General features: G+C 41.9%; 1 protein-coding gene across 2 annotated transcripts; it reads left to right on the forward strand.

Moving 5' to 3' along the window:
- The first annotated feature begins 9,609 nt into the window (after window positions 1-9,609).
- LOC119661480 (probable cytochrome P450 6a13) lies at window positions 9,610-11,321 on the forward strand. 2 transcript variants are annotated; one of them, XM_038070845.1, is made up of 3 exons: window positions 9,610-10,038; window positions 10,108-10,725; window positions 10,844-11,321. In XM_038070845.1, the coding sequence occupies exons 1-3, from the start codon at window positions 9,645-9,647 to the stop codon at window positions 11,275-11,277; spliced, it is 1,446 nt and encodes a 481-aa protein (XP_037926773.1). In that variant the 5' UTR covers window positions 9,610-9,644; the 3' UTR covers window positions 11,278-11,321. The 2 variants fall into 2 exon arrangements, with proteins under 2 accessions (XP_037926773.1, XP_037926772.1); XM_038070844.1 differs by having other exon boundaries at window positions 9,610-10,725.
- The last annotated feature ends 4,793 nt before the right edge of the window (window positions 11,322-16,114 follow it).

Consider the following 16,114-nt stretch of genomic DNA (forward strand, 5'->3'; position numbering starts at 1 on the left):
CTAGGAAGTACAAGGTCAGAGTTCTAGCTGTTCGGGAAACGAATTGGAACGACTGTGAGATAACCAACATGAGATGTCACACAATCTTCAAAAAATGGGAAGTTATCAGGGAAACATGAGTTTGGAGTCGTTTTCATCTTTAAAGCGAATGTTATCGACTTCAAACCCATACACGAAAGATTGTGTGCGCTTTGCATTAAAGCAACGTTTTTTTAATATATGGCTTGTCAACATACACGCCCAAAATTGAAGTAAAATATGACAAAATTAGAGAGCAATTTTACGGCAGACTGGAAAGCCTATACGATTCATTGCCTCAAGATATTGATTGGGAATTTCAACGCGAAAACTGCTAACAAGGAAACGTTTCGAGGAATGACCGGAGCGCACACTCCCCATAACAAATCAAGTGAATGACTTTGCAAATAGCAGAAATTTAGTTATAAAATCGATATGCTCTCCATACAAGCGCATCCACAAAAGGACATGGGGTCCTTAGATGGCATTACCTTCAACCAGATAGATCACGTTCTCATCACCCAAAGATAGTCATCCAGCATCCTCGACGTAAGATCATATCGAGGAGCAAATTGCGACTCCGATATCAATTCAAATTATCGAGGACGAAAGTGAATCATGTGTGTGTGCGTCTTATTTCAAGGATACTCCGTAACCCATCGCATACAGCCAAATCACCAGAACTCACAAGGATCACCGTCGATCATAATGGGAACATTACATTGGAAGAAATAAAGACAGCGATTAAATGTCGAAAAATGAACAAGGCGCGAGGCGTAGATGACTTCCTCCCTGAACTTATCAAATTAGGATGGAAGCTATCCATAATTTGGTTCTCTCCATCTGGAACCACGAACAGATCTCGCTAAAGTGGATGAGAAGTGTGATATGCCCTATCCACAAAAAAGGTGACAAGTTGATATGTATTAATTTCAGAGGAATCTCACTATTTTGTACGGCTACGTATCTTCACAAAAATTCTAGAAAGAAGAATTAGACTGTGAGTCGATACGATGGTTGGTGAATAAGAAGGAAGTTTTCGGATTGGAAGTTCGACAATTGATCAGCAACTTACGGTCAAAAGTCAAACAGACTATTAACAAGTATAATCTACAAAATGTAGACAATTTTATTCACTTACGTGTACAACTGACGAAAAATGGAGATGAATTTGCGAAATAAAACGATGAATCCAACTCGCAAATAGAGTAAGTAAGCAAACCTCCAAGAATACAAATGATTCAGATGTGAAAGATGGATCATAACACAGATTTCTGAAAAACTGGTCAATACCTTCGAGAGGAGGGTCCTGAGAAGAACAATAGGAGCTAAACGAGAGAATGGCCAATGGTAAATCAGACACAACCATGAGTTAGCGACCCTGAAGTCTCCAAATTAGTAAAACTTAGGGAGTTGCAATGGGCTGGCCACGTTCAACGTGTGGGTGGAATTCGGATATCTAAAATGGAATTCAAAGGGACGGCAGAAGGGCGGGGACCTGTGCAAAAACCCCAAAAGCACTGGGCGCATTCTATTGAGAAAGATATCACTGGTCGAATTTCAAAATTGGAGGATGTGATCGATGGATCGAGATGATTGGAAGAAGGATATCCAGAAAACCAACTTTCGAAATGGATTGTAGTGCCTCTTCGACGAAGATATCAAATATGCTATGTGGTCATATCTTCTCTATGTTAAGTAACGTAAACATTAAGAAGGCTTCTCAATTAGCAGCGGGATAGCGTTCACCGGTTTGGTAGTGTGCCATCAAATGATAAACTCGTCATCTTGTCCTATTACGTTTCCCTATATTAAGATTGCCTCTTTGGTTTCTATCGGGTTGAAAAGTAAAATTGCTCTGAATACCGGTAACGTTTACAGGAATAGCGAGGAAGAAAATTCTTTTACTAGAATCTACTCGAAATATTCCGTCGCAGTTCGCACATTAATGCAGCCTAAGTAATCGATATACATATAAAGCATGTTATTAACGAACTTTGGCCAGTGCAGATCAGGAGTCTCAAGTTTATCGTATAGCTCTTTATAATGGGCTGCTTGCGCTATGATGATCATTTTTCCGGTCATGCCTGGTAATCGTATGGACCCGCAAATTGGAGAGAAGACTTTCAGTAAAACTCTAAGTGTCTCTGATCTTTGCAGACCGTTTTTTGAAACCTGACCTTGTCTGCTGGATAGTATGATCTTCCTAACAAAGCCAAGGGGAGACTAAAATAGGGTGAAGAATCGTATTATTATATAAAATTTTGTAACGCTTGTTTTGTGTTTTGTGCCGCTTGTTAACTTTCTCAGACGACAGTAAATGGGAAATCTTCTATAACTACAGAATATGTTCTATGGAAACAAAGAATATAAACACATTTGCCAATCCTAGTCAAAACAAGTCGGGAAACCGAAAGCTGGACGCTTCAGGTACGAAAGGTTTTGTGTATTTCTTAGTACGTAGCACGTAATATATCCATATATTATGTGAGAGTATCCACTTTCGGGTGATATTGACATTCATAGTCTTCAATTTTCAAAGAAGCAACAAATTTGAGGTATTATAACTTTGTTAGTAATAGTGTGATTTCCACCAAACCACCAAGATTATGCTCTATATTACAGCCTATATCATTGCAAAATTTCATGGTACTAGGAGGAACTTAAGGGGGATTTCTAACCAATTACAAAAAATTGTAGTAATATACTATTATTAACTTTATTTAAACAGATATCGGCATGGAAGGTATTTCGGAGCCCAGGCACCATATAGTGGCAGCCGCCTGATTTTTTTCAGATTTTTTGGTTTGGTAGTTTCTGAGAATGGCCCCCTTAAAGAAGTGATCACTTTCAACCCCCCGCGCTCCCCACCCTTCCAACGAATGACAAAACTAAGATCGGCTTTGAAGAGTACTAATCGAGACCTTTAATTTGATACCCCACATGACTATATCTGATGAAAAAAAATTTTACACCCCCCTTTTGCATGTATGGAGGCCCCCCCTTAAATTCGACGTAAAAGGATGTAATTCACTGTATGCGTGAGCGTTCACAGTTCCCACCTTTCTACCAAATTTGGTGTCAATCGCTATAACCGTCTCCGAGAAAAATGCGTGTGACGGACAGACAGACAGACAGACAGACAGACAGACTGACAGACGGACAGACAGACAGACAGACAGACAGACAGTAAGCTGCAAAAAAGAGCCAGGCCGGACGCGCTGATAATAACAAAAACCAGCGAGTTGACGTACGCGGAAATCCTACGCAAGGTTAAAGCAGATGCCTCCTTGACGGATCTGAGTGCAAATGTCACGCAGATAAGACGAACACAGAAAGGCGACCTGTTGTTCGAACTTAAAACCGGTGATGACGGAGGCGAAAACCTACGGAAGAGAATTGAAGCATCACTAGGTGAGGCTGCGGCGGTCAAAATGAGTAAGGATTCGGTGGTGATCGAAGGCAAGGATTTGGATGAAGTCACCACAAATCTGAGATCTGCGAGGCCTTGCAAACCCAATTGGGATTACAATCAGTGAGCGAGTCTAATGTGCTACGACTTAGAAAAGCGTACGGTGACACGCAGATAGCGTCGGTAAGTCTTCCTATTGAAGCAGCGAAAAAGTCGATTGCAGTGGGCAAAGTACGTATTGGATGGGTGGTCTGTCGGTTACGGGAACAGAATCCAGTACATAAATGCTATAAGTGCTGGCAGGTTGGTCATATAGCGATATAGCGCTTGCACTAACTCCCAAGACAGATCAAATCTGTGCCGCAAATGTGGAGAACAAGGTCATTTGGCAAAGGACTGCAACGGAATGCACAAGTGCGTATTCTGTGTGGAAGCAAAAAGTAGTGACAGCGCCCACATTGCAGGAAGCAGTAAATGCCCAGTGTTCAGAAAGGCGTTCATAAATAAAGCCAAATGAAGTTTATGCAACTCAATCTGAATCACTGTCGAACGGCCCAAGACCTACTTTCCCAAAGCGTATTCGAGAACAACGTCGACGTTGCGATTGTATCTGAACAATACGAAAATCTGCATAGCGGAGTATGGATAGCAGACAAAACTAGTAAGGCGGCGATATGGAGCTGCGGAAGCCAAGCTATAGTAGATGCGAAAAGACATCCAGAAGACGGGTTCACCTGTGCCAAGATTGGAGGGATATATATCTATAGCTGTTACGCAGCACCGAGCCTCACATTAGAGGAATTCACGTCATTGCTGGAGAAACTGGATTCAATGCAAGTCGCTACAACCCCAAAGTAATAGCCGGCGACTTCAACGCATGGGCAGAAGAATGGGGTAGCAGAGAAACCAACGCAAGAGGACGAATATTGCTGGAGACATTCTCGCGCTTGAACGTGGTACTTGCCAACTCTGGGGGAGCCAACACATTCCGAAGGGGAGAATTGCAATCGGTGGTAGACCTCACCTTCGTCAGTGATACCCTAATTAGAGACTTGGAGTGGCGTGTCAGCGAGGAGTACACACACAGCGATCATCAGGCTATCATCTTTCAAACCTCGCAAAGGAATAATTTGAAGCCATTAATACGAATAACGATGAGCTGGGTAACTAAGAAATTCGACGCAGAAGTGTTCAAGGAGGTACTTCTGAAAGATACGTTGCTATCGGGAAGCGCACAAAACAAAGTTTCACAGGTCGTGGAAAAATTGCAGCGGGCATGCGATGCCTCTATGCCTCGACGTAGCACTTTCCGAAGACGAAATCCTAATTTTTGGTGGAATTCCGAAATTGAGGAATGCCGGAAAAAGTGTCTCAAAGCTAGGAGACGCTCCCAGCGCAGAAGAAACCGACCTGAGTTCGAGGAGCTACACGTGCAATATAAAAATGCGAGGAAAAAATTGCAAGTAGCTATCGCAAGGAGCAAATCCGAACATTTCAAGCGGATGTGTACTGAAGCTGATTCTGATCCATGGGGTGGCGCATATAGGTCAGTGATGTCATCACTAAAAGGCGAGCGCTCCTCACCGATTACTTGCCCAGAGTTGTTGCAGAATATAGTGAACACTCTATTCCCAGTGGATCTGAATGGTACAAGTCTGCCTGCAGTACATTTAAATCCCGACGAAGTTCCGATAGTGGTAAATGAGGAGGTTCTAGACGCAGCAAAAAGATTGATTGAAAAAAAGACTCCAGGACCGGATGGAATCCCTAACATTGCCCTGAAGGTAGCAGCCAGGACAGCACCAGGTATGTTTGCCCAAGTTTTCACGGCATGCCTTAGGGAAGGAGAATTCCCCGAGCAATGGAAGGTACAAAAGCTAATACTCATTCCGAAGGCAGGTAAACCATTGGGTGACCCCTCCTCTTATAGGCCGATATGTCTGGTCAATACCATTGGTAAACTATTTGAACGAGTAATATATAACAGACTGCTCGCTGTTGCAGAAAAGGAAGGAGGCCTTTCCGACAAACAATTCGGATTTCGTAAGGCAAAATCAACTGTCGACGCAATCAGCACGCTGACTGGCTTGGCTCAGGCTGCAATAGAAGAAGGAAAAAGCTGCGCAGTAATAACCCTCGACGTAAAAAATGCGTTCAATAGTGCAAAATGGAATAAAATCATCGAGGCACTCGACAAGATACAAGCCCCGAAGTACATTGTGCGCATTGTGGTCGAGTTTCTCCTTGGGAGAAGACTTTACTGCGACTCGGACGATGGGCTAAAAATATTCCCGACAACTTGCGGAGTGCCACAGGGTTCTGTCCTGGGTCCCTTGCTGTGGCTAGTTATGTACGATGGAGTGTTGACGCTACGCCTACCGGACAACGTGACAACTATTGGCTTCGCCGATGATATCGGAATAACGGTGGTTGCAAAGCACCAAGACGAGATCGAGATCTATGCAAATGAAGTGATATGGGAGATCAATTCCTGGTTGAGAAATTCTGGCCTTTCACTTGCCGAGCATAAAGCAGAAGTAGTTCTCATTAGCAAGAGAAGAAAGAACACAACTGTGAAAATTAAAGTTGGCGGAAAAACAATTTACTCCCAACCATCGCTCAAATACTTGGGAGTAATTATTGACAGAAGACTCAACTTCAAAAGACACATTGAGTACGCCGCAACTAAAGCGTCTTCCATCGCTACAACGATCTCGAGGATTCTACCGAACATTGGTGGGCCAAGACAAAGTCGACGTCTTCTGCTCTCCAGGGTAGTCAGCTCCGTGCTACTCTACGCAGCTCCAGTTTGGGCAACTGCTCTGAATAACAAAGTGAACTGCCGAAAATTGGGAATGGCGTATCGGTTAAGTGCACTCCGGGTATGCAGTGCATATCGGACAACATCAGGAGAAGCGGCATATGTACTAGCAGGGATGCTCCCCATAGACATCTTGGCGAAGGAAAGTCGGCGACTCTACGACAAAACGTATGCAGCTGGAGAGTCTAGCGCATTTCGACGGCAGCTGGCACGGTGGGAATCTATCGAACGGTGGCAACAGCGATGGGACGAGTCCGAAACTGGTCGTTGGACATATCGCATCATTCCGGATATTCGGAGATGGTTTGAAGGAAACCATGGGGAATTAAGCCACGAGTTAACAGAATTCTTGAGTGGACATGGAGGTTATCGTGCTTATTTACATCGATTTGGTCACGACGAATCACCATGCTGCCCAAGATGTGGTAACGTGGCTGAGAATGCGGAGCATGTCATATTTGATTGCCCCAGGTTCACCGCGCACCGAACAAGAATGGAAGCGGTCGCAGACAGGCGTTTAACACCCGGAAACATTGTGGAGTTTATGCTGGAGTCAACGGATGCCTGGAACCAGGTTGTAAGGGAACTGCAAGCTATTCACCAACAGCTTAGGCAGGAAGAACTACGACGAAAACAAGGAAGGGAGAGAACCATAATGAGCCGCAGCTAAAAGCTGATCCAGCCCCGCGATGCAATACTTGATAGGAGTTCCGTGGGGAGAGTGGAATGAGAAGGAGGTGGTTTTAGTGAGTAGAAGTCTCACATAACTGCGTGGCAGGAGCCAGCAGTAGGTTTTGAACCTTTCCACCTTCCAACGCCGAAAAAAAAAAAAAAAAAAAGACAGACAGTAAACCGATTTTAATAAGGTTTTGTGTTTACACAAAACCTTAAAAAGGGGTGTATACGTAAGCTTCCCTTGGAAGCACTATTGCAACTGCCATCCTTAGACCTCATCCTAAAGAGAGCCGAGGTTTGCGGCTTGGCATACGGGTACAGTAAGATTATCCATGAAGCAACAAACCACTGGAAATTGGCAGTGCGTTTATTTAATAATTGGAATTAATATAAACAAGTCGGCAAACCGGCGCTGGACGCTTCAGGTATTGTGTATTTCTTTTATAAAAACATTTGAGTGGAAATTTACCTCATTAGCGCCCAACACGTAATGTATATACATATATTATGTGAAATTATCCACTTTCCCGTGATACTGACATGCATAGTCTTAAACTTGCACAGAAGCGACAACTTCGACATATTATAACTTTGTTAGTAATAGTGCGATTTTCGCCAAACTCAATAGAATCATGCTCTAAATTTACACCCCCCTTTTGCATGTGCCCTTAAATTCGACGTAAAATAATGTAACTCACTATATGCGTGAGTGTTCACATTTCCCACCTTTCCCTCAAATTGGGTGTCAATCACTATAATCGTTTCGGAGAAAAATGCATGTGACAGACAGACAGACAAACGGATGGACAGACAGACAGGCAAACAGGCAGTAAACCGATTTGAATAAGCTTTTGTTCTACACAAAACCTTACAACGAATTATTTGAGAGAACAGATGTTATAATACGCAGATGGAAAGCAGATGAATTAAGTGCAGAAGCACATGAAGTGAATTCAAAATAAGATATGTCGGGAATTCTAAGACATCCCATGATTTTATTTATAGAAAAAGTGCCCACGCGCTAAAATCCATATTCTCTCTGACAGCCAGGCAACTTTAAAACTATTGCATTTCCCTGAAATTGATGTAGGAATGGTCACAAAAACTTAAGACCCTGAAAACTGAAAACTAGATACCGTTAAAGAGAATAGCTGGAATCAAAGTATTGACGGTAATAAAAAGCTTGAGAAAAAAGTATCTCAATCCCCATTTGTAAGATAAGGCAACCATTTAATAAAACATGTATTGACGAACAAAAAGTCTTAATTGAAATTTGGATACCATAAACGTCTGTATGTCTATTTACATTACGTTCATCTTAAAATAGTCGCAGTTAGGTTGAGCCTTCTACCAGGCAACCAAACTAACTAACATTTCTAATCAAAATCAGCATCATCATCAACGGCGGAATATCTGGGATTCGGTCGTTTTTGCGCCGAGGTCCACCAATTCGATCTCCTTAAAAGCTGTCTGGCATCTAAGCCATTGCTCCATCTCAGGCAGGTAGTGCTTAACTCTCACCTGATTGCCAGTGGGAATTCGAGCTGGTATTGTTATTCGAGCTCAGAACAGTATGCCAATGAGATAGTATTGCGAGTCTATATTGGCGCCCTATATGTTCTGACATTCATCAAGTCTTAGAGGTAGCGGCGTTGAATCAATAAGTCGCCGAGTTGGTTGAAAGTGGTCCTATCTGAGGCCCATATATATTTGTGGATCGCTTTCCGCACAAACCAGGTACTTCCAGCAACCATTTCTAATCAAAAGCAAGTCAGATACCGGAAGCTCGGTGTTTCAGGTATGAAAGATTTTGTTGTTTTTTTATGTAAGAATTTTTGGGGGCACGTACATAGCTCGTAGTACATATACGGTGAATGTATACGATATTCGATTTTATGATGTAGTAATTTCACGCAAAAGATGCAAATTTGAGCTAACATAACTTTTAACAATATTAGATTTTCTACCAAATTTTCCAGTATGGGGCTTCGTATCAAAGCCGATGCCACTAGGAAATTTTACGGAGCTAGGATGAACCTAAGCGGGGGTTCACAGTAAATTTGTTTCAGCAGATATCGTAATCTAGACTATTTTGGAGCCCAGATACCGTGTAAATGCACCACCAAAATTTTTGAGAACGAGTTGTTGAAGCAATTGACCCCTTTTGGACCTTGTACATTTAGGTTTAATTCCTTGAAGCACAACAAGTTAATAATTTCCCTCATCGCGTTAAATATGTGCATTCAATTTTCGGGTAACCATACACATAATTGCTTCCCAATATACCGCAACCATATTAATTTTGCATAATAAATAATTCTTTTTTCATTCCTTCCAAGGGGGTGTGTCCATTAAAGTATTGCGTGGATAATTGTATAATTTTGTTTCTTCGAAGAGGCAGATATTGTAATTATCTTGTTAACAATCTTAGTAAAGCTATTTACTGATGAAAAATAATTCGTTGTTTTTATTCATAACGTAATTTTTGCGATAAGAACATAATAACTCTGATTCTTTACATCGCGTGTTAAATTCGCAGAATTCCAATTTAGGTGGAAGTTACTGATAAGCAGCATTTCATCAAGGAAACAATATTATTTGGAATGGTATGTAAACAAAATGTTATTTGGCTATCTTCATCACTTCCAGATAAACTGAAAAATTTTGGAAGATTAGTTAAGAAGGATCCGTCTTAGTAGTTAAACGTGTTGTGGGGAAATGTTGTGGTGTACAGTTTTGTTCACTTTAGTCGCCCTTCCAATTGTGATTTATCTATTTTTCAAATGGAAATTCTCATACTGGAAAAATCGTGGTGTACCCAGTTTGCCTCCCATCATACCCCATGGAAATTTCAAGGGTGTTAGTATATCAAAACATTCGAACGATTTACTTTCAGAAACTTACTTCACATTCAAAGGGAAGTCCCCCATTGCTGGGATCTACTTTTTCTTCAGTCCCATAGCAGTTCCTATTGATCTTGATCTGATAAGAAATATATTGGTCAAGGACTTCCATTCATTTCACGATCGCTGGTTCTACTTTAATGAGAAAGAAGATCCATTATCGGCGAATATGTTTGCATTGCATGGTGAAAAATGGAAAAGGATTCGGAGTAAGTTGTCTCCAACATTCACGTCCAGTAAAATGCGGTTCATGTTCCCAACGGTCGTAAACGTTTCAGAGAGACTGGTGAAAGCTTTTTCTGCAGAAATAAAACTTGGAGCAGATATTGAAGTTAAAGAGATCCTAGCACGATTCACGACTGACGTAATTGGAGAATGTGCTTTCGGGATAGTGTGTAACACATTACAAAACTCCAATTCCGAATTTCGTAAATTTGGTCGAATTGCATTAGGCGAGCCCCGGCATTCACGACTGACTGTTAACGCACTCAAACAATTCCCTAAAATAGCAGAAAAATTAAAATGTAGAATTATTCGAGATGATGTAACTGAATTTTTCTTTCGTATTGTTCGCGAAACCATTTCTTTTCGTGAAGAAAATAATATCCACAGAAATGATTTCATGGATTTGTTGATTGAGCTGAAGAATGAAAGGAAAAATGGAGAAGAAGGAAATCTTTCAATTGAAGAAATTACGGCACAAGTATTCCTATTCTTCCTTGCTGGTTTCGAAACATCGTCAACGACGTTATCATATACACTTTATGAGTTAGCTCTCAATTCGGATATACAAAATAGGGCACGAGACGAAATATTTACTGTTCTTAACAAATATAATGGTCAGCTGACCTATGAAGCACTAATGGAAATGCAATATATTGATCAAATAATCAGCGGTAATTAACTTTTCTGTTTATATAATAAATACATGGTGTAGAAACTATTTGTAGTTCAGTGAAAATATTGTTTCTGCTAAATATACTTCCCTGAATCAATTTGATTATTATCTTACAGAAACTCTAAGAAAATATCCGCCAATGGTTACTATCACCCGGCAAGCTACAGAAGATTACCGTATTCCAAACACAAACATTACATTGGAAAAGGACACATCGATCTTCATTCCCGTTTATTCCATTCACCATGATCCTGAAATCTACCCAAATCCTGAAACCTATGATCCAGATAGGTTCAATTCTGGTGAAGAGAAAAGAAGACATCCATTAGCATATCTAGCCTTTGGAGAAGGACCACGTAATTGCGTTGGACTCAGATTTGGAAAAATGGAAACACGAATTGCCATGGTTAATCTGCTGAAAAATTTCAGATTTGTTAAATGTTCGCGAACTGAAATTCCGTTAAAATTCAACAACGCAGCTAGCTTACTAACAACAAAAGGGGGGATATTTTTGAAAGTTGAGAAACTTACTCAGTTAGAAGAAACATAAACATGCATTAGCTCTATATCTGTCTTAAGTGTAAATATATCGTGAAAAGAACTTGCTGTTTTGGCTTTTATTTTTGCATTATAGGTATCTGTATTCTGACCTATCGTCGAGTTGCTTTAGCATAGTTAGACAGTTTGATAACTTGATGGCCTTAAGGAGGAAATCCGGCCGTGGGTGAAAGTTATACGGAAAAAAAGGGCTCGGGGTGAAAATTATATGGAACTGTGGTGAAAATTATTCGAATACCCTTATTTCCCCTTTTTTTAATTTTCTATTCTGGATCTGGGAAGGATGCATCCTCTCCTGTTTCCACTCCCTCTCGCCAAGCCCTGCTTCGGACTACCAATTAAGCATCTCCAATCATCGTTTGACACATTATTTCGGGCTAGCCTTCCTATTCTCCCGCCTTAGGAAGCTATCAAGTGAGGCTGTTCCTTTCATCAAAGGAAGGACATTGTTTAGTTTATCAACCGAGGTCAATCTTCGCAACAAGAAAAACTTGAACCTAATGCGCAGCACACCTCAATCTGTCGGTGCTCTCTCTGAAAATGTTGTCTGGAAAGAGCTCCCCTGAATCTGCATAGAGCTGCTGACCTATTCCACTCACCCTCAAAGGTGTAATCAGGATAGTCCATTCCATCGCACATAGTCGGGAATCGTGCTTTCCCAATCTTGTGAGGTGACACTGAAAACCTCCATGCTCACTTAGAAGCTGTGTAAGAAAGTAATCAATGAACCTCTTGACTTTTTTCCCAAGATAGTTGCCACTCATTTATTATATGTTCCCGGTCTTCAAAAGCAACCATCTCCCTTAAGTACTCTTCCTTGCGCTTGTGAATGATTTTGTGTTACTCAGAAACGAGAGGAAGGGGTTTCGACGGTTTTATGATAGCGCGGTAAGTAAATGTCAAACAGCGAACCTACCACTTGCGCAATGCACTTACGCTGGTATGTGGAGTTTTAGCAGAATATCGTAGGATACATTTCAGAGGTCCGGGCCTAGGATGGGGTCCCTGTTGTTGCAAGGTGCCCTACTCGTCCTGGGTGCCTCAGATTGATGAACAGCATCCACCATCCACCATCTCCCTGCTATAAAACCGCACTATCTTGGAGATAATTCGGTGACAGCACCTATCACTTCGTCAGGCCTAATGAGATTTTCGAGCAGTTTCCGGCTTTGTCAAGCGTACAGAGTGGTCAGAATGCAGACAGAAACTCGTTATTTTTCATAGATAGAACTACTCTTTAAGCTCTTTCATGGTGAAAAGTGGGCAATCCACGGAGACTTCCATGCTTTTGTCATCAACCCGAACGGGATTTGTAGGGAATAATGCTCGCGCAATTCGGACCATTTGTTCGGCATTAAGCGAACAGGAATTTCGCAGGCTTCAATTTTTCGGGTTTACACCGTGTCCCCACGAATATCCCTCTGACTAACTCCTGCCAACAGCGAGCTATTTTTTTTGTTTGTGGTGCTGCGGGCTCACCTGCCGTTATAGTGCACTTTTCCCCCTGTTCTTTTAAACCTTGTAGCAAAGGGCGCTGTTTGTGTTTGGAATTTCCGCTGTCCACTAAAAAGGGGTGGCACGTTCGGGTGCTTCCGGGGGCCCCGCATTCCGTTGTTTCCAGGTCCTCTAGCGAGGCTCTACCTAATCCAAGAGATGAATCTCCCAAAGTTCACCAATGCGACTTTTCATGTACAGGGAGGGCGCCGGTTTGGAGTACGCCGGGAGATAGCATCAATTAATTCGACCGCAATACATTGATAGAAGCTTGCCAGGAAGTCTGGCAGAATTTGCAACCCCTCCACCGACGATAGGAATGATTCCAATGAGAATGTTCGGGAGAGAATGCTTCCTTTTGCAGTCTGGGCGCCGGAACGTTCCGTTGGTTTGGATCCGATGTTTAAAATTTTGGCCCTCGTTCTCGCCGCCATTATTAGATATTGTCCTCCCATTGAAGTTAAAGTTACAATCCGTAAAACTGTTTTGTTTTTAAAATCTGTCTGAGATTCAGTTTCTCAGACTACTGCAATCGAGGTGGAAGAAACTTTTGGATTATTGTGGCGATTGCGCTGTCATGAATATGGCGAAGGAAAGCTGCTTTTAAGAGGAGGAAAACAATATTTCATTTGATATTTCAACATTTACAAGGCTGTTTTCCTATGTGACGTGCGTATTTCATCGTTTGTTTTAGGTTTTTTGGAATAAAATGTTCGTCCCCTGCCGTTTCAAACATAATGGGGGAAGACTAGGGCCATCATATTATCTGGCCCCCCATGAAGAGGAAAGGAAGACGGGGGCCACTCGTCCCGGAGATACCAGAGTCAGCTCAAATCTAACCCTTTCCCGTTCATCCTGGGCGCGCCAGGTTTTTTTTTTGTGATTATGTCCCTTCCTTGTTAGGCCGTTAGGCAGTGTAGTTTCTTTGGGATGGAAATCTTCGTTGGTATCAATTCGCCTTGAGATTTCACGTCTTTATTAGAGTAGTTTACCCCCCCCCCCCCACCCGTGTTTTTAGCTTTGTTGACTATTGAGTCAGAGCACGTGATAAAATTTCTGTGTGTTGACAGGGAGATGATATCTGAAAACCAAGAACCCCGGCCGTCATCTCGCCGAACTGCTAGCATTCGGGTTAGCTGCAGCAAGTGCCGTTCAGTTCCTCGCGCAGTCGGTCTACACCAATGGCAAAGCTGTTAGGGGAGTTTGGTTGGTTGACAGCCTTGGTTCCCGTGCCAAAGTGACGCAAGGCTGGATTATCATCGTAACAGAAATGGCGCCCAACGTGGGGCCATAGTTGTTGCATACGTAACAGCGTTCATCAATCTTTCTTCGCGTTTTCGTAGTTAGCTAGGTTTTGTAACTTTCTTGTAGTACGCGGTTGACACTTGCCCCGCTCCAGAGATAAAGGTGGCCCGGTGTTCATCGATATTTTCCAGCGAGTTGTTTCCAGTGCCTGTCCTCAACACAGCAAACAAGGTTGGACGAAATGGCTCGACGTTAGGAAGAGGGCGTTGTCAGACACATTTGCGACACGCAAGCGAAAGTAACTTTTTGAGGCCGATGTTAGCACCCCTCGAGTAGAGTAGGACCGATGAAAAAGAGGTGATAGTTGCAGAAATCTACCTTCTCTTTACCTTTTCGCCATTATTGTTACGTTTATCAAGACGTCTGTCTATCACATGTACGAGCAAGATTTTTTCAGAGCCCAACTTGACATCCAGATCAGTCATTCCGATCACATTGTAATGTGCAATGAGTAATTATGGTCTTTGACATAAAATTGAATTGATCCTTGACCGCCGATTTTCTAATTTTTGTATCTACCATTCTGTGTGTGATGGTATAGTGATAATAACAAAATTCCGAAACTATCTGGGATGGCAGCAAAATTATAAATGAGTGAGATTAGGTTGGACAACAAATTGTAATTCATTAGGGGGCCAAGAGTTACGACTTTTAAGTTGTAGATGCTAAATCTAAAAACAGTAAACAGCTTAATGAAGTATTTCACACTAAATTAATATTAGATTGTATAACTTGACAATCTGAATTTTTTTTTTCAGAATATTTTTAATCTTAGTTGGTCTTATCGACCTTTTTTTTACAAAACGTGTCAGTAAATGTTATTTTTGTGTTTGCTAAACTTTGAATTTCTCTCTATAAATAAATGAACGTGGAATTTGTCTTTAGCGGTAATATAAATTTGACCCGTGTTGTTTGTTATCTCGATTATTAGAGAATAAATAGTAAGTGATTATCCGCATATTGAAAATCAAATATAACATGGAAATAAATCCGATATTGTCTGATGAAAATTCAACAATAGTTTGAATAACTCTCCATCTATCCAAATATCAAAATCCTGTGTGGAAACGTAAATTGATCCATGGTTTATGGGCAGTATATAAGTAGGACATTTTTTTAAGACTTGCTCAGTAGAGTGTCAATGAAGGGCACCCACGACATAATGCAAAAGAACTCCGTTCGCCATTAAGGCGGTGGTTGGAAAATGATAGGGAAAGGTGAATCATGCTGCTGAACAGCTGAAGCTGTTCCACATCGGTATAATCCGCAATTTCACACCTAGAAATATTGAATAACCATGCGTAAATGCGTGTAGATATGCACAGGTAGAAACCCATTTAATTCTCAACATTCGTCGCGTATGTATGTATTATTATTATTCTGTTAAGGGAAAGTCGCACCGCGTCCTTGAAGAACTATTGTGCCCCTTTTACTGGTTACAGTGTACCTGTTGATCATAGTATCTGAAGCAGGCCTGTAACCGTTAGGAACTTTAGTATGTTCCCCACTTCCAGAAGTTTCAGCTTTGCATCTGGTATTAAGTGTTCTCCCAGATGTATCGACCTACTTTGCACAAGTACCGGACACTGTCCCAGGACGTGCATAGAGGTTTCGTCCTCCTCCTCACAAAACCTGCAGGCAGTGTCCGTAGATATCCCTAGCTTCCCTAGATGGTAGTTCAGCCGACAATGACCAGTGAGAATTCCCACTATGATTCGGAGGTTCTTTTTGGTGAGGTTTAAGCAATTCTTTTTACGCATGGGTTCAAATCCCCCAATAAGCACTCTGGACTGCTCCATCCCTGGTAGGCCCGCCCAATATAGTTCCCTCAAGCGTTTCTCTTCGTTTTTTTAGATTCATAGCCATGAAACCGTTTCTGATTCCACAGAAGGGTTCTGGCCTGTGTAAAGGCATCCCTGCTCCCTTCTTGGCTAGTTCATCCGCTGCCTCATTGCCTTTCAATCCAGCATGGCGTGGAACCCAAAGTATCCAGACCTTGTTGGGCGAGGAAAGTGTATTCAGTCTCTCAA

Source organism: Hermetia illucens, chromosome 1, assembly GCF_905115235.1.
Source record: "Hermetia illucens chromosome 1, iHerIll2.2.curated.20191125, whole genome shotgun sequence".
In the NCBI taxonomy this organism is placed as follows: Eukaryota; Metazoa; Arthropoda; class Insecta; order Diptera; family Stratiomyidae; genus Hermetia; species Hermetia illucens.

Bases quoted from the DNA above. Each gene is read 5' to 3' on its own strand.
- LOC119661480 (XM_038070844.1), top strand. From the start codon at position 9,645: ATGTTGTGGTGTACAGTTTTGTTCACTTTAGTCGCCCTTCCAATTGTG. The intron at 10,726-10,843 runs GTAATTAACTTT...ATTATCTTACAG, and splicing joins TATTGATCAAATAATCAGCG to AAACTCTAAGAAAATATCCG.